The sequence below is a fragment of the Protomyctophum bolini genome (genome assembly GCF_963924005.1).
Source record: "Protomyctophum bolini genome assembly, chromosome: 13".
Classification (NCBI taxonomy): domain Eukaryota; kingdom Metazoa; phylum Chordata; class Actinopteri; order Myctophiformes; family Myctophidae; genus Protomyctophum; species Protomyctophum bolini.
This window is the reverse complement of record NC_137874.1, coordinates 29589546-29617254: the sequence shown is the minus strand read 5'-3', so window position 1 is coordinate 29617254 and position 27709 is coordinate 29589546. Positions and strand designations below refer to the sequence as shown.

The window sequence follows — 27709 nt, the reverse complement described above, 5'->3', positions numbered from 1 at the left end:
ATCTAAACTGGGTCTTATAGGGGCACAATAAGACCTCTGTTGAGGAATGCGTGCTTTCTTACTTCGCATGAAATGCCCCCCGGAGTAAAGGGGTATCGATGTCACAAGGCAGATATATTCCTCTTTTTTTTTAATTAAACGCCCTTATTTTATACTTTTAGCTATTCAAAAATAGCAGATCTATTTTCGAAAACAATTGACAACTTTTGACAAAGTGTAGGATTTTTATTTATTGTTTTATTTTTAATTCAGGGCTTTGACTTTTAAGTAATAATAATAAATCAGAGTACGTGTGAGTGCCCTGGCTTTCAGAAGGCCAGCTGGGACACATCTCAGTGCACGCTAATGCATGCCAACGGACGCACACATGCGCACACGCACACGCGCACACACACACACACACACACACACACACACACACACACACACACACACACACACACACACACACACACACACACACACACACACACACACACACACACACAATGTGTGTACGTTACATACACCCACACGGACACCTGTACACACACACATACACACACGCAAAACACCCACGCATATATACACAGACACGTACACTAAGTCATGCACACACACACACGCACACACACATACGCACGGGCGCGTACATGCAAACACCCACACATGCACACACATGCACACACATACCCACGCACACTGAGGCTTGCTCTACTCTGCTCACTATCTTTCAACAACAAGCTGAACAGGGACCAGACGGAAAGAGGGCCTATTTGTGCAGGAAGATAAATACACTTCTGCACCCCGTCCTGTCCCCTCCAGATTACAGCAACACAATAATGAACCAGAGCACTGGAGGAAAGACAGAAGAAAGCAAGGTGAAAGGATACAGCAACCTCCTACACACACACACACACACACACACACACACACACACACACACACACACACACAGTCTACTTTTTCATCATCCAGCCTGATTGTTCAGTAACTTTAAAAAATACTGCATCCGATTCAAAAGTAATCCTGGTCAAACATTGTCAAATTGTCAATAATATAAGACAGAGGCAAAATTGTGCAAATACACTTTGGAGATCGGCTCTTTTCCACATATTTATCATGTCAAACAAAAGGTAATCCCTCGGCTCCTACATTCCATGTGCTTGTCAGGGTAAAATAAATATGATCATTTTAGGGGGTCAAGACTATGGATGGAGCTCGAAACCCGAGCCCATTTCAAACTCGATATGTATTGAGTATAAACTACCTCCCCCTGGCCAGGGGGAGGTAGTTTAGAGACCAGGTTGGCAGATGAAGTGTAGCGCCCAGGATTACATTAGATAATTGACACTGGGTGAAAACATAGGTTGCAAAACTTGTAAAATCGTGGGATAAAAATTATAAACAAATGTATTGAGTACCGGTATCAATAAGCTTTGGGCTTGTCGAGCCTGTTATCGAGCATAGCAGTCCATGACGTCATGGTTGAACAATCAAAACAAGAGGCGATCAAGAATTACCGGTAAATCTAATCATCTACACTGGCACAAACATGTCAGTCTAAAAGTGTATTGATACCTGCCAACTAGCACTGCCCGGGGAAACAACATTACGCTTTTAATGTGACGGTAGTCACGGTACACACATTAGCCAGTTAACAGTTTCGTCAATATTATCAATATTAACATGTCACTTGCCTTCTGCTTGTTAGAAAAGTATTGTATGCGAAGGCCATGGTAAAATGTTGTGCAAGTGATATGTTTTGGTTAAATAAAGATGCATTTTCTGTTTATAAAGCGCTGTAGAGACATGGAGATATAAATATAAAGCTATATAAAGCCATTTAACACATTAATTAATGGTTGTGTTAATGATAGGCAATTTTTTTTTTTTTTTACCTTTTGTCATCTTCATTTAATTTTAGAGAGACAAACTCACAGTCACTCACAACTAGCCAAAAAGAGAGATATAAGTTCTGTTCAGAATATGTTGTCACACATCTTTCCACAAAATCCAGCTTAATAGTGGGCTCGATAAAAGCCAGGATCAAGAAGCAGGAGCGATAAGGTGTTCCTTATCAATACAAATTAACAAGCTCCATCCCTAGTCCGGAACCACTGGACTAGACATGCCCAACGTCAGCATTGTACTGTTCACATCAGAACCAGAGCTTGATCAGAGAGAGAGAGAGAGAGAGGGTGGGGGGACCTGGGGAGTGAGGGGAGGAGTTCGATCAGCAAGGGAGAGAAAGAGAGGAGAGAGAGAGAGGGGGGGGGGGGAGGCATAGAGGGAGGAAGAGAGCCTATATCACCTACGCTTCAACCCGGCCAATGCTGGGTACTGAAACCTGAACACAAAGTTGGTGCCCTGGCGATGCCAAAAAAGCTGGCAATGCTGGGAAAACCGATGTACGGTTGAGAGAGAGTGTGTGTGTGTGTGTATTATTGGGGTATATGCCAGTGAAAGCATTCTGAAATGGCAAAAGTGAAATCCCCCTGGGTGATCTCAAAGTCAAGTTTAGTCTCTTACTCAATGCATCCGCAATGGGAGACATGCCAGAATTTATGCCAGGTGTGTTGCTCAACCCAAAGAACAAAAAAATAAACTTCACACATTTCAAAATATACACTGTGAGAATTTATTTTGACAAAAATATATCTGCATATAGTTGACTTGAAGTACATTTCCAGGGTCCAAAATATATTTTCAAATACAGTGTTTGGTTAATGTTGTCCTTTTGTACCTCAGAGAGTATACAAATGTCCATCAAAGTTATGGTTCTCAGAACCTAATTTGGGCCCTGCTCAGGATGTAACTCTATCAGTTCTAGGAACCCAGATTTAATACAAGTATACAGGTACATACTAGATTTGTCTACTTTGGTTTTTGGGCTTTTTTATGAGTTTTGTTTTATGATGTACCACCCCCTTCCTAGAAAGTTTTCGGTTATGGTCAAAGGCGATTTATGATTTATGAGACCATAGGCCCCTGGCACAGACTTGAAAAAGTCCTCCAGCAGATACACTGACTAACCGTAAACGTAACAGGATTTTAGAGATTCCAATGCTGTTTTGCACAGCACTTGGTTTAAACATGCACTTAAAAGGCCTTTATGATGGCTTCTTTTTTGTAAAAAGTGAATGTTTAGACAGCCCCTTTCCGTTTTCAGTATGACATTTGGGTCTCTGTTATTGCCATGCATGACTAAGCCCTTTGACAAGAAATGCAGAGTTAATAACAGCGACAATTCACGCAAAGGCTCTGGCTAGGGGCCACCTGAGCTCTTGGGAAATCCATCCCTGCATGTTCTGGTAGCTTCTGGGGTACAGTTTGTGGTCGAAAAGAGCCACGAATGTCCTTGAGACAAAAAAGGTCGAGAAGCATTGCACTGTGAGCAGTCACATTGGGTGGGATTCCCCTCTTGCAGCTCTCAGGAAGTGCAGTGTGATGGGCAGCGGGCCCCAGAGCTATTGTGGGCTTTCCAGCATGCCGTTTACTTATCTCATCTTACTACAACTGTAGTGACAAATGTGACAAATGGTAACTAAACAGTCGCAAAGCATAAACAGCCGCTGCATGAAGAGCAAGAGAGAGCGGGAGACAGAGAGAGATTGGGGGAGGGGGCGTGGGTGTGGGGAGTCCAGTGATGTTTCAGCAGTGGTGACCAGTAAAGGAGTACGGTATACATTTACTTGAATGCTGTATTCTTGATTTATATGTAGGCCCTACTTGTATGTATGCATGTTTTTGGATACTTGGCTTTCACTCCACTACATTTCAAAGATAAATATTGTATTTTTGACTACACCACATTTCTAGGAAGGATAACGGTATTGCACACTTAAGTCCCATTTAAAATATAGTGAACATACAGTATAGCATCTATGATCTATCTACATTCTACAAGCTCACAATGTATCACAATGCCACACATTGTGACCTTGTAGATCTGCTATTATCACTATTCTTAAAAATACTATATTAAATACTATATTTTTAAAAGCATGTAACTTTTTTATTAAGTATTGTTAAAAGCAAATGATCAAGTACTTTAACTCAAGTAATTTGACTCTGCAACTTCCACTAGTAGTTGAGTAATATCTGACCGGGAGATCTTTATATACTTTGACTCAAGTCTCACTCTAAAAATACATAAACACTCAGGAATGCATAATACCGAATTGATGTAGGAGCTTGTTTGTAGGCCTACCTCAGCCATGGCAGTATATAATCATACTAGGAGTTACAACACCTCCCCTTTGTTTTCAAAAAACCCAACCGGATAGTGGACAAATATTTTAACAAGCATGAATGTTGAAAACTGGGACATTTGAGCGTTTCAGAGATATTTGTTGGGACCAAAACGGATTTTTTTTTTTTGCACTGCACAACACCAGCCATCGGCTGTGCCTCGTTCTGCAATCAATGCCTTCCTTTTCTGTTCTGACACCTCCGCCCAAACACACCTCCTGCCTCGAAGTCCTGTGTGGAAGACCCCGCCACCATTGAGGGAAACACTGATTTTTTTTGCAATTTACTTTCTTTTAACTTGGTCCACTTCCAACCACCATCAACAAGCCATTCCATTCTCTTTAAAGTCGTTTCATGTTAAGACACACATCAATCCACACCTACAACATACCTGAGGAAACAAACCTTCTCTCTAAGGATATGGCGTGTGCGCGGGTTTGTGTGTGTGTGTGTGTGTGTGTGTGTGTGTGTGTGTGTGTGTGTGTGTGTGTGTGTGTGTATGTGTGTGTGTGTGTGTGTGTTAGGTGAGAACATGGCCGGACACGTCCCTTAAACACACCGGGAGGTGCTCAGCAGGAGTGCCGGCAGCCCCTTTTTTCAACACTTCGGCACACTGCACACAAACACTGTTGCCCTTCCCATGGTCCTTTTGTTCATGCATGTTTTTGCTTTTGGTTCTTTTGAAGTCGAGTTCTTGTCACGGACAAATTCTAATTCTCTGGACATCAATTAATGTCAGTTATTATATATATATATATATATATATACACAGTATGCATCTTTTAGCTTTTCTGTAAATACACAGATTATATATTATATGGGACATTACGTGTACCTGTCATGCAGTCGTCATATGTGTAACCATGCTTGAGTAGCTTAACTGTACAAATGCAAGCAAGTCTCTGAAGCTAATCATCACACAATTGAGGCAGGGAAACATGCGTATGCTTGCAGACACATTGAGGGTTATAGCACATGCACTTAAAATACTGACAATTATCCAGGGTGCAAACACACCCATGCACATTTCATGCATGCACGCACAGCTGCGTTATAAATGAGTCAAATTGTGTGCATCCTCAGTAAAATTCCAAGCGGTGTTAGGCAACTTGTGAAATTAATCTAGAGGGTGCCGTTGGCCCAACTTGTAGAACATGTTGTTAAATTGTAATAAACTAGACCTGTATGTGCCCGTCGCAGTCGGCCACCGGCCTACTTGGGAACGATGCAACTTGGGAACCTAATGATATACGTTAGAAACTGCAAAATGAAAAGTGTACTTGGCAATCAATTCGGCCCACTGGCAGAGCATAATTGGTTGAGCCTCAATTGGCTGAGGCAGAGGCTGGAAATTGCACAGGTAAAAGGAGTTGGCCTCATTAGGCCCCCTGGCAGAGCCTGGCCCAGGTGAAAGGAGTTGGCCTCATTAAGCCCACTGGCAGAGCCTGACCAGAGCCTCAGAGTAAAAGCGGCCATGTCTTTCCGGCACCCCAGAGCTTCTATTTTGAAGGAATCCCGGCACTGATTGTGTATAGAATGGTACCATATTACTGTGCGTTTCATTGGTTAGCTATGGATAGTTCAGAAATCTGCTGCCTACCAATGACATCATTGATGGGGATTACCAGCTAATAACTAGAATGTGCAACCTTTCTCTTCCTAGAAAGTTAACATACTGAAATAGAAGCCATTGTTCTTGCATACATAATATAAAAAAAGGAATACAAGTTTGAAATCTTGTTTGAAATGTTCTTGTTCTGAACTGTCTACAGACCTCCTCGGAGACACAGAGAGAGTAGACAGAAATGGTGCCATCTTATAATGAGCATTAATGAGGACCAATTTGTAGGTTGAAATGGGTGAAGTGTTCCTTTAAGTAGTGTCTGGCTGTAGTCACCACTATATGAGCAGATTGCTTGAATCACACACAGGCTTTAGTTTCGACATACTATTGGTCAGACAACGACAACCTACCTCAAACCCTAACCTAACCATAACCGCAAGCACGGAGCAGCACATGTTCACCCACCTTAACGCATGTTCACCAACCTTAATCCGGTCGCCAACCTTAATCCGGTCGCCAACCTTAACCCGGTCGCCAACCTTAACTCGGTCGCCAACCTTAACGCATGTTCGCCAACCTTAATCTGATCGTTTTCCGCATGTCGGATAAGGTATGTCGGATAAACATGCGCACCCCCACAATCTCACATCTATTGTTAAATCCAGAAGGAAACTGGAAATCAGTGTGAAATCACACAGAATGTGTGAATGAGAGTAGTGGTGGTTGATCACACTAATCAATTTATAATATATATATAAAATAACAATTTAGAAAAGCACTTCTTGATTATTCAATTAATAGAAAAAGTAATCAATAGAAGAGAAGATAATCAATATTTGCAGCACTAGATGAGATGCCGAGATTAAGTGAATTCCCGAGGCCGAGTCTGTATTGAAAGGTCATCTGCTCTCCTATGCTGTGGTTTAGCAGCATGCGGCTGCCTGAGAGTCTGCCTGACACCTTGGCGAGGTGCTGGCGTTGCTGCATTGAAGAAGCATTCACAGCAGCTACTGATGAATAGTTGATGAGCAGCTTCTGTGCAGAAATCTCTGGAGTAAATCAATTCTCAAAGCTACCGATACGCTCTTGAAATATAATTGAAATGGATGTTGTCTGTATGGACTTGACAATGAAAGGCCTCAAAACACAAACAGTCACCATAACTAACACACCTAACCCTAAGCCGAGGATACTGTACATACTGTACATTTAGACATACTACAAATGTAAGTCATGACATACTGTACATTTATTGTATTCACACTTAGTTGATGTTCTTTCAATCCAAAGTGATATAAATAGAAAAATAACCACCGCTCATCTGCTGAAAAAGACTTAAGGGAGGTGCTGGAGCCACAAAGGTAGTATAAGAAAAAATAAAGGGAAGCTCCGCACACTCGGATCTGCGCATAATCAGATTTATTAGCAAGCTTTCGGTCTACTGACCTTCTTCAGGCATGTCAGGCAATCCAAAGTGATATACAACAGTAGTACAGGCATGTAGGTTGTTAGATAGCATCTAGCTAAAGGCCAGTTTGGCAGAGCATATGGTTATTGATAAACATTCTGTGTGTGTCACCCTTGTCTTAGTCTGACGTAGACCGAGCATCTTGTCATCAATTCCAGCAGCAAAGGGTTTGAATGACAAGTCAGTTTACAGTATCTTCAGAGAACAAGTCAGTTAAGCCTCTGATTGGCTGGACTTATTGGAGGTCTGTCTGTTGTTGGTCTAAGAAAGTATGTGGTTGGTCATTGCATATATCTGTCAGTTTTTTTCTTTTCCGTAACGTTCCAATAGTTATGCCACAGGCGTTGGACATCTATCTAAATAATTGTATGGCTACTGCAAGACTATTCATGTCCTGAATGACAAGATAGTTCATAGCTATGTTTCATAATATCCAGAAAATTGCCCAAAAACATATTTTAAGTGTATTCCCAGGGTTCAAAATACAATTTCAAATAATATTTAACGTTTTGGGGCCATGAACTGGATGACTATTGTTTGTTCTATAGGTTATGCAGTAGATCTCCATATGGCTAAAATCCTGAACAATTGATTAAATAACACAGTATTTCTGGGATACAAGTGTTCTTTGTGACACTGTCAGAGCATCCATTGGCCCCTTTTGGGCCCCTATTGGCAGAGAAACTCTGCATGAAGGTGTTCAGCAAAGTGCTTGCGGCTCCAGCTGGAGTGACGTTTGCTAACAGGTGTGTTTGTGAGAAGTTGGTCTACAGTATACAAGATCAAGTGGGAGGTTTCTAGTTAGTAAATAATGGTGTATTTAGGTGATGGATGCAGCACAGGCTGGAGACAAAAACAAGCTTCTAAAAGTAGCAAGAACACTGCTTAGTTTCCACGCACGTTTAGTTCTCTGGTTGGCCAATTCTTTTATAACTTGTTTTTGTACTTTGTATGTATGTTTATTTCATGTACTGTGTAATGTAAGACACTTAACTATAATAATACTATAATAAAACTATAATAACTCCTTCCTGTCGTGTATCCACATGCTAATTAATATAAGCCAATATAAGCCAAAGCTGCAGCACGGTAACTCTGTCATTTCTCAACGGTTTCGGACGCAGGACGGGGGACCCCCACACGGTACAGTTGCACAGCTCACTTCAGACACAGGTGTGATTTTTTGTCTAACCTATGGGGGCCATTCAGAATTCAGTTAACCCTGAATATTAATTAAACAAAAGAATCAATAACACATGGAGTCTTTGAAGGCCACTGTCAAAAGGTTCCTAACCATTGTGACACTCTACTGTACGTGACACTGATACTTCCGAATGTTTAGCTGTAATAATCTTTGACTTCGAATGGGTTCATGATGTCTTCTAAGACCTCTCATGCTGCACTCAGGGGAAAAGAGAAAGAAAGAAATTGATTTAAATATTTAATTATAGATAACGCACTGATGTGAAGGGGGGGGGGGGGACTGCAGCCCAAGATAGCAGCAAATTACTGAATGATTAAAAAGCCACAGTATAGACCTCCCCTCTGCCTCCTCATATAGGACATGGTTTCCAAAGGCCTGGTCAACACAAACACAGTGCAGTGCAGTCAGGTGGGGGGGAAATGGAGAAGTCGTATTTCAAGCAAGGTAGCACTTTTCTGTCCTGATGATAGATACCTAGCGACATAATGCCAAGGTCTTATAGGGGCTTTAAAAATCATCCGCTCACTGTAGCATTGATTCATGGCTTTCTGCTGGTTTGCCAATATGCCTATAATGTTGACCCAAATGACAAGCAATTGCAAAATGTTGTGAAGTAAATGTTCAGGGTAGGGTTGCAACGGCATCCGTCTTTATCAATACCCAACTGAGATTAGTCTTTCATCGTACTCTGCGATCATTCAGCTGCGACTGCCAAGTACTGTATACTTGTGCCAACACTGCTGCCAGTTGGCCAACTGTGTTTTTGTCCATTTGTATGACCACGACTGACGCTCCTTTCAGTTTACATAATGCAAGCATGTGGGAGTGTAGTGTGTTACTCAAGGGTACTTTGACAAGACGTGTGACTAGTGGGGACTGAACTTGAACCCTATCTATTACACGACTGTCACACTAATGATGAGACCAGGGGACTTCTTACACACTTCTTTTGTCCTGAGGAAGACTGCATGTGTGCATAAAGTTGACTCCTATTTTTCCTGTAATATTTCCGAATGCCCTTCCTTCCACTTTATGTTCATGAGCGGCACTCAGTCACACGACAGCAACAAACAGTGGGCTCTAGCAGCTCTTAAAAACATCATTTCAGGCAGAATGCAGCAAAAAATAACACTTGGAAGGAAGCTTACAGATAATGGATAGGCCATGGTATTGTAGGCTGTCGATGGCTAAAACGACAATGTTTCCACTCAAATTAACAGTCATAAAGTGAATATTTATTTTCTTCAAAATAATATATATTTTTAAAGCCAGACAAAGTGTTATCAGCTTACTGTACGTCTAACATGGGGAAAGGGGGCTTCCCTGTATGACGAGACAAGCCACAATCCAAATGGAAGTGACTTGAACAGATGTACTCCAGTAATCCTGTGCGTGTCTGCTGTTCTGTGCAGCGACTGTGGTGTTTGAGTGGTATTTACATAGCTCTGGGTCTCTGGGGCACAGAGTGCAACAACTGCTCTGACATTCCAAAATGTACTCATCCTGCTCAGGCTTTTGGGTTGTTTCTGCACTCGTCGCCGATCCTGATCATATACTGCCTCATTGTGGTGGAAACCTCATTCTTCAGTGGGATTAAAAAGGACACAGTGATTTCCTCTGGTTCTGAAACGTTTTCATGTGAAGGAGTCCACAATTGATATCGTTGCTGTGGTGTGGAAACCTTGTATGTTCAAAACTGTTACTTTTCAGAAAAGAAAAAAACGTTTAGAAAAGGGAACCTGCGTTTCAAATGGATTCAATATAGTTGTTATTTCGTTGCAAGCTCTTTGTTAACACTTTTGATAGGTTCAATATTTATAAAATCCAAACTCATAAACTCAAACACTTTGACTTTCATAATGTTTCAAAAATAGCTAAAATAGCTGATCAACACGATGCATCGCATCAAGTTGTGAGCTTGCAGATGAGATATTTAGCTACTTTTATGTGACTATTTTACAATAAAGTACAGTACATTAATTTTATGAAAAAACATTCATAGATTAAATATGGAGATACAAGGTTTCAGCGACGATATGTATTTGGCCGTGGACCCCCCCATGTGAAACAATTTGGTACCAGGCAGGGACCCCAATAACAGAAGATTTGTGTCAGAATTATTCCACAATGCAAGATTTTCAAAAGTTTCCTTAAATAGCTACTCTAGATCAGCCATTTCCAAATAGCTGATCTAATAAGGTTACAAAGGCCCCTGGAGGGTGCCAGACCCCACTTTGAGAACCACTGCTCTATGTGATTTTTAAAAAGACGTCCTCTGCTCTTGCATATCATGCACCTAAAATAGATCTACAAGTTCACAATGCGCCACAGCAGCGGTGATGCAGTGTGAGCTTGTTGTATAGATCTGCTATTTTAACTACAACTGCAATTCCGTTCATCGCTTGGTTCTTGCCTTGTTTTTTAACTTTTTCTTTGCCTTGCTGTAATTACTCTTATTTGCATGTTTGCGTTAATGCCACTATAAAAAAGGAGGAAGGAATACACTGTGCTCATTAACACAGAAAGCGGAAGAGCGGTTACTGCTATTGCCACTTGCCGCTCAGCTGTCACTGGCCACCTGGACAAGCTGCACGGCAAGGTGCCGCTTTACCACATCCATTGTGAACGGCCCGAAAGGGCCTTCGCCAAAAGACTACTATAATTAATGAGGTAATCTGCTTTGAATGCAGAATTGCTTAGAACGACTTGTCAGTCATTAAGGGTGCTGTCATTGTGTTTCTGTTGTGTAATTTACTGCAGTTTATAGACTCTTGATACTCGAGCCATGAAAGACAGACATTAACAGTGGGAAGGCCTGGTGTTTTGAATCAATGTTTCATAATGGAGAGGTCTGAGGTTCAATCCCCAATGTCACCCACGTATCTTGTCGACGTTTCCTTGAGCAAGCCTTGCCAGTTCAATTACTGTAAAGACAGATTTATATCATTGGTGTTGCGTGTTGAAAATTGCTGACATACAAGCTCACAATGCGTCGCATACGCCATGCGTTGTTAGCTTGTAGGTCTGCTATTTTCAGTGCGTGACACTGGTTTAAGCCTAATTTATGCTTCATTGCATGACACTGTTGATATGAGTATCAGTTAAGCCTGATTTAAACCTACTGGTTGCGCATTGTGTCTAGCACTGAATATAGCCGATCTATAAGCTCACAACATGTCGCAGCGTGATGTTCGGTGAAAAACACAGGCACATAACTAAGTATAAATCAGCTGTTATATGTGTGGGGTCTGAAGGAGGATTGTGGTTCTTGGAAAGCAAACCTTGCGCAAGGCACTTATAATCCCTAACTGCTCCGGATGAGCAGGTTGGTGCCTTAATGCATGGTTTCCTCTACCATTGGTGTGAATGTGTGTGAATGGCTGAATGTACCATACACATTGTAAAGCGCTTTGGTTAACGACGCTATAAATGCACTATTTTATATTCCTCTTTCAATTTATTTTAAACTATCAGGCAAAGGCATTTAAGCTGATCTACAAGCTTGTCGATCAACTTTCTTAACAACATTTTGGCCAGAAAGTAGAATCCTAGCATCCCTATTTTACGGCGAACATTTAATGTTCGCCATAGGGTTCATGTGATTAAACCATTTCCCTCTATCTCACTGCCACCTGTGTTTTGACAGTTGAAATGAATGAAAGGGCTGAAAGGTAAAGCACTATAGTGAGCAAGCATACAGAGCAACATGATGGGATGGGGACTAACAACAGCACTTGACTTTCCTGTGGATCTCTGACGTCAAATGGCCAGTCTATGCCATGACATCAGTACTAAGGATATCAGTATTACGACGTCAGTGTGGTGGTAAGAGACAAAGGTTCAGTCTAATTCAACCTCAAATGACTTCCAGCATAAAATTCAAGTTCTAAAAAGAAGCAAAACATTCCCAATAGGCCTATGTGAAAACCTATTCTGCCACTTGTGGGCCAACTAGCAGCGTGCAAAATAAATCTGGCACTGATTGGTCTAGCGGTTTATGGGATTAGCCCCAGACAGACAGACAGACAGACAGACAGACAGACAGACAGACAGACAGACAGACAGACAACCTCTTCTAGACGGTTCGCCCCTTAGGTGCCACGCCATGAAACTTAACTTACTTATGATTTATTGGGGAAGGGGAACGTACAGTAAGACCAGAGCCAAATAGTAGAGTAGACACAAGTTATTGGAGCTCCGGGAGGCCATATAGACCTAATCACTTACTAATCACTTGTACTAGAGCAGTGGTTTTCAAAGTTGTTTCATTTCATTGTTTCAAGGGCCCCCATAAACAATTTGTGTATAAAATACTACAGGCTCATTCCTAACTGGGGTGCTAGACATGAAAAGAAGAAAAAAAACCAGTGACAAAACATTACGAATGTAGGCAGAGAGAAAATCTTTTCTTTTAATCTAAAACATGCTGAACATTTTACTTTTACTACTGTGCACCTTGCTTTAACTCCTCGCCATCCTGGGAGGATTAAAGTAGGGATTAAATGTGAACTGTCTCTGACTGTCTGACCCACAGCCTGCGCTATGTGTGCTCACACTGTACCTGAATGATCCTCATGCTGCTCAGACACTTTCTGTTTCAGAGGAGAGTCAAGGACACGTCGCTTCTCTTTGACCTTTGCTCTTCACTGAGACGGACAACAGGACAGCTGAGCAGCAGATTCAAATCCATGAGTGTCCTCCTAACCAGTAACCACTATGACATCACAAGGTCTACAATCCTGTGAGTGTTCATTTAACTCAGAGAGAGTGTACAAATACATTTGCACATTCCTTGAGTTTATAGTTAATAAATAAACATTTAAGGAGAACATTTTAGGGAATGGGTAAAGGTCCAAGGATAGGAAATGTTACTGTATATGCCAGCAATTTCACTTCCTTCTTGTAAACAAGCATAATTCCTTTGAACAATTTGGCAGTTTGTTAGTCCTTGTCCTTGTCCAACAATTCACAGGAAAGCCTGGACTGTGCACTTTGTGTTTACAATAATATGACAGCGTCTACTAATGATGTGCCTGTCTATGAAGTATCTGTGACATTATGACTCCATATTGTCCTGTCTATGAAGTATCTTTGACATTATGACTCCATACTGTCCTGTCTATGAAGTATCTGTGACATTATGACTCCATATTGTCCTGTCTATGAAGTATCTGTGACATTATGACTCCATATTGTCCTGTCTATGAAGTATCTGTGACATTATGACTCCATACTGTCCTGTCTATGAAGTATCTGTGACATTATGACTCCATATTGTCCTGTCTATGAAGTATCTTTGACATTATGACTCCATATTGTCCTGTCTATGAAGTATCTGTGACATTATGACTCCATATTGTCCTGTCTATGAAGTATCTGTGACATTATGACTCCATATTGTCCTGTCTATGAAGTATCTGTGACATTATGACTCCATACTGTCCTGTCTATGAAGTATCTGTGACATTATGACTCCATATTGTCCTGTCTATGAAGTATCTGTGACATTATGACTCCATACTGTCCTGTCTATGAAGTATCTGTGACATTATGACTCCATATTGTCCTGTCTATGAAGTATCTGACATTATGAATCCATACTGTCCTGTCTATGAAGTATCTGTGACATTATGAATCCATACTGTCCTGTCTATGAAGTATCTGTGACATTATGACTCCATATTGTCCTGTCTATGAAGTATCTGTGACATTATGAATCCATATTGGGCCAAGATTACACCACGGTTCGCCCGCCATTGACTAATGGCGTTATAAAACTAGGAAGATGCAACCTGGGGAATTACCAATGTGGTTACATTACAATATATTACATCTTACAATATATTAAATATTGTGATGTCACCGTATATTGTCCAATCATATGAGGGGAAAAAAGTGTATCCTATAAAATAACAATTGTCTGTTTGCCTATCGGCAACCACACCAATTAAAGTTAAATATTTGAAACAATATAAAATATAACTGTGAAAAAGAATTCAGATTGGCAGTCACAAACAGACCCTCTGCTAAAAAAATCATTCAAGTTACATGAAACGGAACTGGGAACTTATTTCTCGACAGAAACAGAAAATAAAAAAACCTATCATTTTACAGCCACGTTATATTACATATTAAATACATTTTGGCTGCCTTTATTCTGGGCAGTACTCTAGTGATCTCATTAATACCAATGGGCCACATTGTTGAACTACAGCATGGAAATGTATAATCATGCTAAGCATTGCTTTGGTGTGTATGAAACCAAAAGGTTATTTTTAACAGACATATGAGATCACGGAAAATATCCTTCACAGAGGAGAAGTTAAACCACTCATAGAGAGCTAAACTGGTGCTTTATGGTGCTGCAAATTAGAGCAGAATTAGTGAAGAATACAAGCGTGACGTTTGAGTTCCAAAGTTGTTCCAGGGCTTGTAGTGCACTGGCAGTATAGAGAAAGATCATACAAACAAACACAATTTTATTATTTTAGTTAGAGATCAGAGGGAAAAATGTTTTCTTAAGAAAGAATGGGTGGTTAACTTCTTGGTATTTTCTGTTGTTGTTGGTGGTGGCATAAGAGATAAGACTCTTCTTTCAATATTGATGGGTACTTTCCCATTTCTTTAAATCCTTTCTGTCTATAGCAGAAACCCTCGGTTTGATCTGCAATGGAACCCAATTTGAAACGGTTTTCGATCGCTGGGATCCCCAGACCCCATGTTGAGAATGCCAAGTGCTGCAGACATCAGACTTTTAAATGTTGGCCTTACTTTATAGACTTACTGTATAAGTCTATGAAATGAAATATTGATTGAACCTTAATTAGAGGCTTGTTTTCCAAGGTTCTTGAAGCAGCAGGCCTCAAGGACGGAAGGATGCAGAGTGTGGAAAACAGGATGAGACCAATGCACTCTTGTGGAAAAGTTAAAAATCCTTTAATAAGTGGCTAATGCATTGCAAGAATAAAGACTGCACCTACGCGTTGTAGCAAAACTGATTTCATCAGGGTGACAGTCAAGTTGAAGGCTTTTTAACTTTTCTACAACAGTGCCTTATAGTCTCATCCTTTTTTGCATCAATTCTGTCACCCAGTTGTACCAAAGAGCACCTTGTTGTAAATATTAACAGGAAGTAAGATCAATCACATGAAGGTCTTAAAAAAAGACTAACTGTACAAAAAAGTCTGAAAATACATGGAATACTAAAGGCAATTGTATTTCAGAGGCAATACATCACTGCAACGGAAAAGAGTCTTTGGACATCTTGGAGTCTGTGCCCTACCTTGCAGTCACATTTCACTATAGCACTTAGTTCAGACAACACATTAATGGACATTTTTAAATAAAGTCATAAATTCATGACTGGAAAAGTACAGAATTGACAAATGTGTAGACACTCTGGATGGCAGAACATGACGGTCTTTGCTGAAACTACTACAAGGACAAATGTTGGTATAGATCAAAGATTGGATTTAAATCAACATCAGGCCTGTGATCCAGACTGCAGATAACACATAACTCCAAACAGCCAACTTACAAAACAAAGTATTCTTGTAAACATTTCACCACTAATCTGCATCAATTCCTGCACAACAAGCCCTGTCTTCCTTTCACTGTCCATTTAGTCAATCTGCTTCTTGGTGATTAAGAATCATTTAATGTGGAATGTTAGCGTCTTACTAAACAAAAAAAGAATGCAATGCTGTTACTACTACTACTCTATAATGCTGGACAAAACAAATATGACAACAATACCATATATACTATGAAGTATTTCTACTATGAAATATGTGCTTTCGTTGCTTGCACTGAATCAGTGTTATTTATTTCTCCTTTTTTGTTTTTTGTTCAGTGTTATTTCAACTATACCAAAAATCCGAGAACAGAATGATGGGGACAAGAATGCAGAAATTTAATTTAGTTTTCGTTTACTTTTGTAGGACTGTTAAAATGCCATTTACAGGACATCACGATCCATTAAACTTTTGAGGAAATTAAACTGGTTTAATTTTGTTTTGATTAAATCTATGAAAGCTCAATGACTGTACCACGCTGGCTTTAATTATACAACAACTCTGTCCATCCACAGTGGCAGGAAACAGCGCTGCGCTCCAATCAGCTGACCAAAAACCTCTAATTAGCCACCTTATCTGTCAAACTTTGCCCGGAAGTAAGAAATATAGGCATACACGAGACTTTACGGTGCCAGCCTCTTTCTATCATCATAATAATAACCTGTATAACTGCATGTCCTCTGAAATGACAGGGAAACTTTTTGGCAAGAAAGAGTATGCCGTAATTGGACAGGTAAATGAGGGAGCAATCACAGAAAATGTCCCTGTACCTATTGTAGTACATCCTCTGCATGTCGTTGCTGTCGGGTGGAAATCTTTTATGTACAAAACCTTAACTTTTCAGGAGATGTAAAGAAATATATATTACCGGTGTTCCAATCGATCCAATGTAGTTATTATGTAGTCACAAGCTCATCTTTAATACTCACTGATTACACCAAAGACACAACTTTCTCAAACTCAACTGCATTCATGCATTCATCATTATCGGCCCCAACTCCCTTACCCGCTCCACCCAGGACTCCCTTGTCACAACCTCCACCCACGTCCGCAACCTAGGTGTCATTTTAGAGTCAGACCCTACCCTTTAACTCCATCTTCACCTCAGGAACATTGCCCTTCTCCGGCCCTCCCTGACATCTTCTGCTGCCGAAACACCTACGGTATCCACGCTTTCATTACATTCCGGTTAGACTACGGCAACAGTATCCTTCATGGCATCACGTCCAAAAGCCCTCAATAGACTCCAATATGTTCAAAACTCAGCTGCCCGTCTATTCAGAGTACATGATAAAGCGCCATATAAATTCTAGGTATTTATTAACCATTTTCACTTCAACCAATAGCCGATCTACGCCAAATTGAGGCATAATAAATGTATGAAGAAATATGAAAAGTTGAAATATGGAGATACAAGATTTGTGTCTGACAGCAACAATACGCATGAAATGTGCCTGTCAGAGCAAAGAGAGAGCACCAGTGACCCAGGGAACAAGGAAAATAATTCAGCCCAATCTCCAGAGAAAAACAAACTGGCCATTGTGCGTTACTGCAAAACCATTGATCCGTTGAATCTCAACGTTTCAAGGCCTTCACACCGGCACCGTTACAAGTAGAGTTGTTCCTTCACACCAGCACCGTTACAAGTAGAGTTGTTCCTTCACACCAGCACCGTTACAAGTAGAGTTGTTCTCATCGGGTGAGTATGCCAGTCTATGTCATTCCGATGCCACACATTTATCACATGATAATGTAATTTACAGTAATCGATTATTTTGTATTTTGAATGCTTCAGTTGATGTTGCACTACTGTTTTTCTTACTGTGCTTATTATTTTGTAAATTGTATCTGCACTTTAACAATTATTAATGGAATGTATATTCATTCCTCATTTTTATTTCAATCAAAGTCCTGTCCCTGTCCTGTCCCTGGACCCCACTTTGAGAACCACTGTCCTAGATTTGTTTTAATTACACACTGGTATATGGGATAAGTACTCTACTCTACGATATGCAGCGGGTATCAGACTTATCGGGAATAAAACCATGACTATGAGTACAACTACTCAGTGCCATTTAAGGTGAGACTGAACATATAGTACTCAACTTGGAAATCTGGGACTGAGTTGACATGGTCTGCATCCACAATTATTTTGGTTTCAATGGTTACGATTCCGCATCAACATTCAATGCATCTTGTGGTTGAGAGAAACATTGTACTCTTGGAGGGTTTTACAGTGAAGATTGGGATCACAGCGTTAAAACAAATCGTACCAAATGGGGGTCTGTGGCCTAATCATTGTGCATATCAAACTGGGAGGTCCTTACATTTTAAATGTGTGTGAACTGATTCTAGCTGGTGTCCCTTATCCACAGTGACTTGCAGTTAATGAGCAGGGAGAGGTTCAGTGTTTTGCTCAGGGACACGATGACAACATAGTGGATGCTGATAGTCACGCATTGTTTGCTGCAAGAGACCGGCATGGACCTCTCAGTTATGGAGCTGTGTCTATAACAAGACCAGACTGTCAAATCCTGAGTGATCATTACACTCAGAGAGTGTAAAAATCTAATTATTTAGCTAGAGGGAGTTCTAGGAGGGTTCTCAAAGTGGGGTCCTTGGGGGATTCTAGGGGTTTAAGCACTAACCCAATGTTAGTGAGATGCGTCGTGAGCTTGTAGATCTGCTATTTTTTTTTTTTATCATTTTAAATATTGTTTATACATTTTAACAACACAAATCTAGGCACATGGTATTTTCAGATGGGGGCCAAATACACAAATGTTGGGGTCCTTGTCATGAAAAGGTTTAAGAACCACTGAGCTAGTAGGGCCCACCTGGAATGCTTCTGGATTTTCCCCACCCGTCAGCCGTCACAGAGCCTGCTGCCGGAGTGTACAGACTCTTTAAAAACACCTCATTGGATATAGCTAATATGAGTTTCATGCAATTCATTTAGTAACACTTTCTACAATGCAGTATAGACTTCAAAGGGTTTTGTGCTTGGTGCTGAGCCAACATAAAAGGAAGGCTACAACATATACAGCACTTTCATCGACCGACATACATATACATATACGTATATACTAAGTGAACTAAAATGAAGCAATACCTGTTTTACATGCTGTGTGGTTGGCTAATCTAGGTTTATGCCCTGCTGTGTGCGACTTGCTAGTAGTAGCTTAGATTTAAAGAGAAAGCTGATCCTTTTAAAACTGCACAGGAAGGAGAAATGAATCTGCCAATACAAAACAGATCACACACTAAATGAAATTGCTGTCACAATGAATTTGACAGTGATGTAGTAACTAATGAATATATTCATCGCTTTTTAAAAGTCTTAAAAATACCATAACACTCTACTTCCGAGCATTCATTGATGTTACCCAATTAGTCAAACAGGCTCCAAAAGTGTCTTGAGGGATTATCTAATTTAACAGATCACAGATAAACAACTTCAATAGAGGAATATTATATTATATTATTTAATAGGTAGTTGTGTTATTTAATATATGTAATCCTGATTTGGGGTTCTCAATTTTAAACATGGTACAGTACCATTTCATGCAGTAATTTAACTAATGACATTGCTCCTCTTTGCAAAATTTAGACTAGAATTTAGACTAACATTCATCTGAAATAGCAGATCTACAAGCTCACACAGTGCATTGAGCTTGTAGTCTGGCTAATTTTGGAGAAGATATTTTGTGTAGAGCGAACCTTTTAGGGATCCTAGATCCTATTAAGTGTAGAGTTCAAGTGGTTAAAAAGCGATATTTGTTCACACAATTAAAATATTGGTCTCCTCCATGGGATCTGTGGACCCCACCATCAAACTGGATTTATTACACAGACTTTTGATCTAGGTTGAACCATATGGGACGAAAACACTATTCTTATGCCAAATAATAAGAGCTAACAGGCAGATGTGACCACAGTCATGAGTATGACGACTCTGATCTCTTGTAAAGCACCATGTCCGCCCAAATAAGAATTTTCTGCACTATTTTATTAAAAGTAGAAACAAGGGTATAAAAGTTAATCAAACTAATCGTTTTTGTTTCTTTCAATTTTTCAAATAGCAAAAATAGCAGATCTACTGTACAAGCTCACAGCGCATCGTGTTTCAACTTTAGTGCAAAACTGTTGTACAATTAAGTATAAAATAGGGCATTCATTTATGAAAAAGAGGAAATAGACAAGATTTCTGCCAAACAACGATGATATGAACCAGTCCTACAAGAAACGAGCTGGACCAGTTTTGACAGAATTCCTCAGGCTAGGCTTGTGAATTGTGTCAAAAGGAGATTTTGTACTGCCTCAAGGGAGGGAATTGAGGGCAGCCTAAAGATGTGGGATGTTGAGGGGGGAGGGGGACGCCTTATCGTTTGTGCCAGTCACCAGAATCTAGAGTCTAAACTCTAGTAACCACTTGGGTGTTTCTAAACCAGTGGGTCGCAACCTAAAAGTGGGTCACAATAACTGAGAGGGTCCCAAGAAAAATATAATTTGAATAGAGGTATACAGTATAACATGTTATGCATTTGGCTTGCCCATGTCAAATCGGCATCCCCCCATTTCTCTCACCCCTAAAATTATCCTTTTGGAAAAAATATGTTTTTTGACTTGTCATTTACTTTTATGGATACGATTAAACATTGTATATCCTGTTTTTAAATAGGCTATACATGTATTGCATGTTGTGTGTCTGCGCGGATTGCTGCAGCCGTGCACAGCTGCACGCAAATGCGCGTGCCTGCACGTGTCTTATGGGGCTTCCCCCCACTCCTAAAAGTAGCATTACAACACTGGTGATATCCAACACCTTCTTCATCCCTGTACTTCTTGAGTATCATGACTTTGTACTTCATTTAAACTCTTTCATGTTTGCACATTGCTATGTACAGTACAACGAAAAGATCTAGACAGATGGAACGAAGTAAAGTCTTGAAGTTATCTCGCGATAACTCTGTTCTCGTTAGATACCTCAATAAAAGTATAAAGTGTGCACATAGAAATCCAAGACAGTATGTCTTATTTAATTTTCCTTAAATGGTTATTTTGCAAAGGTTGCAATCATTCAGAAATAGTGTTTGTTGTCCACCCACCCCACTGACATCCATGCATCCCATCAAATGTTCAGCTCAAGTTTGCCTACCAGTGCAACCAAGAAAGTGACCTAGATGGCCTTGCACAGATCCTAGGTGACACCTCTCAACTGAAAAAAGTGAGGTATAGCTCTGTCATTCACCTCACATTATTACAGTGTTATTGCTAATAGTGGTAGTGCAGAAGGTGGAGCTTTGTAAGACAACACTGTCTCACTCCCTAAAAGGCAAATTGCGCCGAGTGAGCTTAGGCTCGAGTCACCAGCTCGAGTGTTGCGTAGTCTGCCTCGAGCCGACTCAGTGCCGTCCGAGTTATGTCACAGGCACAGAATCTTAAATCATCCATCCATCCATCTTCAACCGCTTATCTGGAATCGGGTTGCGGTGGTAACAGTTCCAACAGAGATTTCCGGTGTTCCCTCTCCTGAACAAAATGATCCACTTCCCCCTTGGGGATCCCCAGGCGTCCATCTGGTCTTTGGTCTGCCAGGGGGTCCGCTAAACCCAGTGGGACGGTCTTTGGTCTGCCAGGGGGTCCGCTAAACCCAGTGGGACGGTCTTTGGTCTGCCAGGGGGTCCGCTAAACCCAGTGGGACGGTCTTTGGTCGTCAACAGTGCAATTCAGCGACTGCAATACCGCTCCTGCTGCTCCGATTCTCCGGCTGATCTCCTGCTCCGTCCTCCCCTTTCTCTCATTCGTGAACAAGACCCCAAGATACCTAAACTCCTTCACAAAATATGCCTTTTTTGTGAGATGACCATATGTTGTAGTGACCAGGTCTAGTTTATTTTAGAAAGGGATAGGTTGTGACAGAGCTAGGTGATGGGGTTGCTGGTGTTGCAGTTGATTGAGAAGAAGAATAGGTGTAGTGCTTAGTGGTCCAGGGATCCTTAGGTTGGCGTTCCTTGGGGGGTTCCAAATGGACACTTGCAGGTCTGTAACTTTGACAGTTATGAGGGACCTTGAAATTAAAAGGTTTGAGAACCACTGGCCTAAAGTATTTGGCTTCGTTCCAGGTGATTCAGAAGGGGAATGGGCCACGCTGTCAATGATCAGGATGAGCAATAGAAATGAAGAGTGCTAGTGTGATGTGTTGTCATGGAGCTCAGAATACAAAATAACTCCCCCATGATGTGTTTGTAATTCTGGAACCACTAGGTGATTTCATTAATTAGCACACCAACTTGGGGGGCCAATTAGTGAAAACACCTGGTGCAGTGTTTGTCTGGTAAGGAAACCTGCATCTCAGCTCTCCATGACACATGGTTCCACAACACTGCAAGGTCTATATTTTCCATTCATCCAACCACTATGCTGTGAGTACCTATCAGCATTTACAAAACTATCATCACCTCCATTCACATCAATTTTCAGATAAATGATGCATTAGTCTAAACTGATCTCTCTCTCCTTTCTCTCCCTCCTTTGCCTCGTCATCAGTGTGTGTGTGTGTGTGTGTGTGTGTGTGTGTGTGTGTGTGTGCGTGTGTGTGTATGTGTGTGTGTGTGTGTGTGTGTGTATGTGTGTGTGTGTGTGTGTGTATAGTACTGCATTGACACTTGCACTGACTGAGGCAACACTGCACTGATCTGTAGCAGCTGATTTGATGGACCTGCGAAGAGATACAGTTTGATTGCGGGTGCAGTACTTAGTTTAGACAGTTTTTGGTTTAGACTAGTCATTGGTTAGACCAGTCATAAGTCCTACAACTACAACCTATCTCAAACCCTCACCCTAAACCTAACCTCCCACAGGGCAGCACACATAAACCTATACCTTAACCTATCTAACCAATGACTAGTCTAAACTAAGTATGCACCCTTTTGATTGCTACTGTATTAATGTGAATATTAGGCTATGTCATGATGATACTCAATGAGAATGCAACATCTGCTGCCCAAAGTGCATTCCCCAGCTAATTGAGTTTTTTTGTATTGGTAATGTTGCAGTCATCCCTGTTGAAAACCAGAAGAAGTATACCGCAATGCAAAAAGTAAAACAAATCCTTGGTATTTTAATCCCCCCTCAAACATTTCCAGTTTAAGATTATCGCATGTAATCCCATGCAGGCCTCCTCCTAAGAGAAGATGCACATGTGCATGAAGAACCTAGCCGACAGAAGAACAGGCTAATGCCAGTGAGGGATTAGACAGCACCATTGAGCCTTTGTATATAGTATAGCCTTCTGGTAATGTGCAGGGTAGCGTGATTACATTAACCACTTGAGTCCCAGTATCCCAATTATTCTTTTGGTTACGAGTGCAGAAAGAAACTAGTACAGTTGCAACTCGGTTTTACTATAAGTCCTAGATCTTACCCGTTTGAATATGATATGAACACCAAATGATGTACAGTCAGTGTGGGTAATGTGCTGTCGGGCAAGTACAGGAAATGGTGAATTCTGGGTTAATTGCAAACTGTGGTTGCCCACGCAGACGCCTTCGGAAATATAGGCCCCTCCCACAGATTTTGCTATAGCCAATTACAATGTCAAGTCACCTCCGCCTAATTTAGGACTATCAAAATGCCTGTGGTGTTTCAATCTAGGTCCAGAGCTCACCAAAATCTGTAGGTGGAAGAGCAAAAAGTGTTTTGAAGAAGATTCAAAATGGTGGAAAATCTTTCTAGACGCAAATGGGCGTGGCCTATATGGGGAGTCACTCATGACCCAATTAATACAGAGAAATTGTTTTATTTTATTGTATGACTTACGGTTCAAGAGTTATAGGGCAAAACGTAAAGTGGGCTGTTATAGCACCAAGTGAGGCCGAATGCTGTAATTATTAATTACAATTATTAATTTTCGTAATCCTCTCCAAGTTTTGTAAATATAGCGCTTACAGCCTCCAAGTATTAAATACTTGGGAGTCTTCGATCTTCCCATTGGAAGTTTTAAAAAAAAGTATTCACTAATAAATGTAATAAACAGCAAAATGTGTTAAATTGAAGAAAGAGCTTTGCATGCCCTATAAAATTAAATGGTCAAATGTCTGTGTGCAAATTCAGATCAACTGGGCAAGCCACACACACACACACACACACACACACGTAATGTTAGATAGAGGGTTTAAGACAAGTGGTTATAGGCTACCCGTCGCAACAGGCCGCTGTCCCTGGTGCTGAAATTGTGCGAGGCCTCGTGTAGTTCAATGCTCGATCATGCCGCGACTCATGGCAACAGCATCCTTCTACAAGTGAAAACTATGTTTCCGAATGGTAAATGGTACCAACGCTGAGATTCAAACGCATAGAGCACAATGCAGATATAGTTCAACACAGGACTCAGACAAAACTGCAATTCCTCAGAAGCAACAGTGCGAGGCGCATGTCTGTTGCAGAGAGAGAGAGAGAGAGAGAGAGAGAGAGAGAGAGAGTTTGATTGATCATGTGAGGCTATGGGAGCTTGCGAGAGTTGTCGAATATTGCTGCATAGACGCCCCGATAGGCCCCCGTGTCTGTTACCCCACTGACTAATACATGCTGTTGCCATTCAAACTATAACCCATGCACCATGGCAATGAAACAGTGGACACATTCATTCTTCCGGGTTCTGCTTCACAAAGAATGAACTTACCGCAGTCCTCACATAAGATCTTCCCAACATCCTTTTTAAGGTTCTTTCCACTCGTATCTAGGGGCGCGAACGATGCCTTGAAAACCAAGGGCTCGTCAGTTGGGTCCATGAAAAAAATGTACTTGTGGTTCTTTTTTACTTTGGTGCACGGAGCCTCCGATCCGAATTCTCCCACGGTGACGAGCTGCTCGCGTTCCAGCCCCCCGCTGTTCAGCGGCCACACGTCCAGCACTCTGACATTCACACGGTACGGCTCCGCGGAGACGTTCAGCGGCGCAGACTGCACCTTCCCCTCGATCACCACGGCGGATTTGTAAGCCTGGTCCTGCAGGGAATTCAAACTCGGGGAGTAGCAGGCGAAGGAGACCCCGATGACCAGCATGGATAAATGCACTGAATCAAGCCTCATGCCGCCTGCTTTGGCTCGGTGGTCGCAGGTCGCGTTGCGGATGCAGGGCTCTTTGGGCTGCGGGGCGATGGCGATGGAGAGACAGCAGAGAGGCTCCAGTAGCACGGCGGCAGCGCGGCAGACCTTGCATAAGTGTCCATGCCATCGGGATCCGCTGCTTTTTTACGAATAATTCTGCAATGGTGTAAATAGCAGCTTGAAACAGGAAACCGGGTGACGATGCCGGGTTTAAAATCCAGTCAAATTAAGTGCTTCGCGCTAATAAGGCATCTTAGATAAGCCAAGACATTCACGGATTCTCCCCTCCAGAATATCCCCCTGTTATGCCATAGTAGCCTAACTGCAAAGACGACGCCACTCTCTATCTTTGCCCCAAAATTGCAGTGGTAAGATAGCAGCCTACTGCTCAGCTGTGATGGTGTTCCACGCTATCATCTGCAGCAGAAGAAAAAGGCGCAAAATGCTGCAGTGAACCATAAGTTTTGTAGTCCAGTCGCAAAACATGCACTATACGATTCATTCCCCAAAAATAAAAACAATATTAGATGTTAGGCGTGTAGGGAAAATACACCGCCTTCCACCACAATCCTCTCTCCGCCTCCCCCAACTCACCACAGACGGAGAGAAAAGATGCCGTTTGCCAGGGGCTCCGTGACTCCGTCACAAAACGCACGACTGGAGCACCGAGAAATAGGCTACAGATGGACCAACGGTCGATCTCCCAACTCCCAAACCCATTGAGCAGATGACAATCACTCCATGGTGTTTGTCAACAGTGATCTCACGTTCGAATGAAATAAACCAGTGTCAGAATCCATCACGGTCCCTCCTCTAAAGCGCCTCTTACAGTAGCCAAGGCATTACTCCCCCAAAAAATCTAATCGGCTTAAATTGGAAATACAGCTGCATACAGTGTAGCAGGCCTGGAGGAATCATGTGGCTGCGATGACTAACCCTGCGAAAGCATTTCAGTGTTCTCCACCAGACTATATTGCCAAGCAATGAGTTTTGCGTCTTATTCCATTAAGTCATGCCCTGCATTCAGCTCACATTCGCTGCTCTGCCTCTTAAAAAAAGAAAAAATAAGAAGAAACACCGCATAAAAATCCACGACTGTGAAAAAAACCCTACAATATCGATTCTAATCAGTGAAGGTGTAGCCTATGACCTATATTGACAGTAAGTTATGTTGTTATAATTGTCTTGAAGTTATGCATTTGTGCCTGAAAAGAAGAATCGGGGAAGCACATAAAACATTTCTGAAATCAAATGAAAAGTATTCGATCTGCTATATAAATGATTCGATGGTTTCAAGTTTTGACATTAAAAGCAACATTCGGTGTAGCCAAATCGCCGAATATATATATAATGCGGATATATTAAGATGTGACTGTGACGCTGAAAGCATCATAAATGGCGACATCTGCTGACCAAAGTGCCTCATCTTCTCAGAGCTCACAAACGCTCTGTAAACATTGTTCTAAAACAGATATGACCTCTTAGCACCAATCTGTTGATTGTGACCAATCAGTTGATTCAACTGATGGACCAGATGGACTAGACCCACAAGATCCGTAACTCTGCATGAGACTGTATATACAAATGGAACCAAATGGACCCACTGCAGGGTTCCATATACACTCTCAGAGTTATGGGGGTCCTTGGAATATAAATGTGTTTAAGAAGCACTGGTTTTATAGAATGGTCCGTGTCCCCAGATCTGGAATAGAGAACAGAGAACCATTGTCGTATACTCGTGCATATTCATTCTGTAGAATATTTATTTTAAAATAAATACAAAATATATGAAATGGTGGCAATAACATTACGGGTGGTATAAATTACTGAAATCATTCTCATGTTTAATTTTTATTTATTTAAAACAAATTAAATAAATAGCGTATATACGTTGACGAGTCGACGACTGATTCCATTATCAGTTTGTCACTGCAGATGAGACCAAATTAACTCGTGTTATAGGTTATGCTCTCTGTGACTCTGTCAAAGTGAAGCATTGAGTCATACCATTAGATGGCATACATTTACAAGTCTATTTAGGAGTCAATGAAGACGTGCGTCTTCTATGGGCTGCTGTCCATGGTGCTGAAAGTAGGAAAAGACGTCGAAAAAGGTTGTACCTCCGACCTAGACTGACTGACTGAGAGTCTATATACAATCTCGGAGCTACAAAAGGGATGTGTGTGTGTGTGTGTGTGTGTGTGTGTGTGTGTGTGTGTGTGTGCGTGTGTGAGAGACTGTGTGTGTGTGCGCGCAACGCGTTAGGCTACTTTCAGTCGACAAGTGACAACCGTGGCGCGCCGGAGTATAGCCTATATAGGCTACATAAAATAGGCATATTATTAGCATATTAAGCCTCATTTTAATAGGATACTTTGTAATGTATGGTCTGCTATACTCGACACCGCCGCTACGACAAAGTACAGTAGCACTAGCAGGCTAGCATAGATCGGGCTTTAGGACTATGTGGAAGAACAGCAGCAATTCCTGGTGGTGAAGCAACAGTGCGATGATGCGCATGTCCGTTAATGGGTTCACTCGGTGCGTGTTGACATC

The 27709-nt window shown here is 41.4% G+C and overlaps 1 protein-coding gene across 2 annotated transcripts in view; it reads right to left on the bottom strand.

Moving 5' to 3' along the window:
- The window catches only part of nrg2a (neuregulin 2a), a 132405-nt gene extending 106616 nt beyond the window's left edge, over positions 1-25789 (bottom strand). Inside the window, exon 1 of one of the 2 annotated variants that reach the window (XM_080780846.1) lies at positions 24727-25789. In XM_080780846.1, coding sequence (XP_080636972.1) covers positions 24727-25135 — 409 coding nt within the window. In that variant the 5' untranslated portion in view covers positions 25136-25789. The remainder of the gene's footprint in view (positions 1-24726) is intronic. The other variant, XM_080780847.1, reaches the window with a different exon arrangement.
- Positions 25790-27709: the final 1920 nt, after the last annotated feature.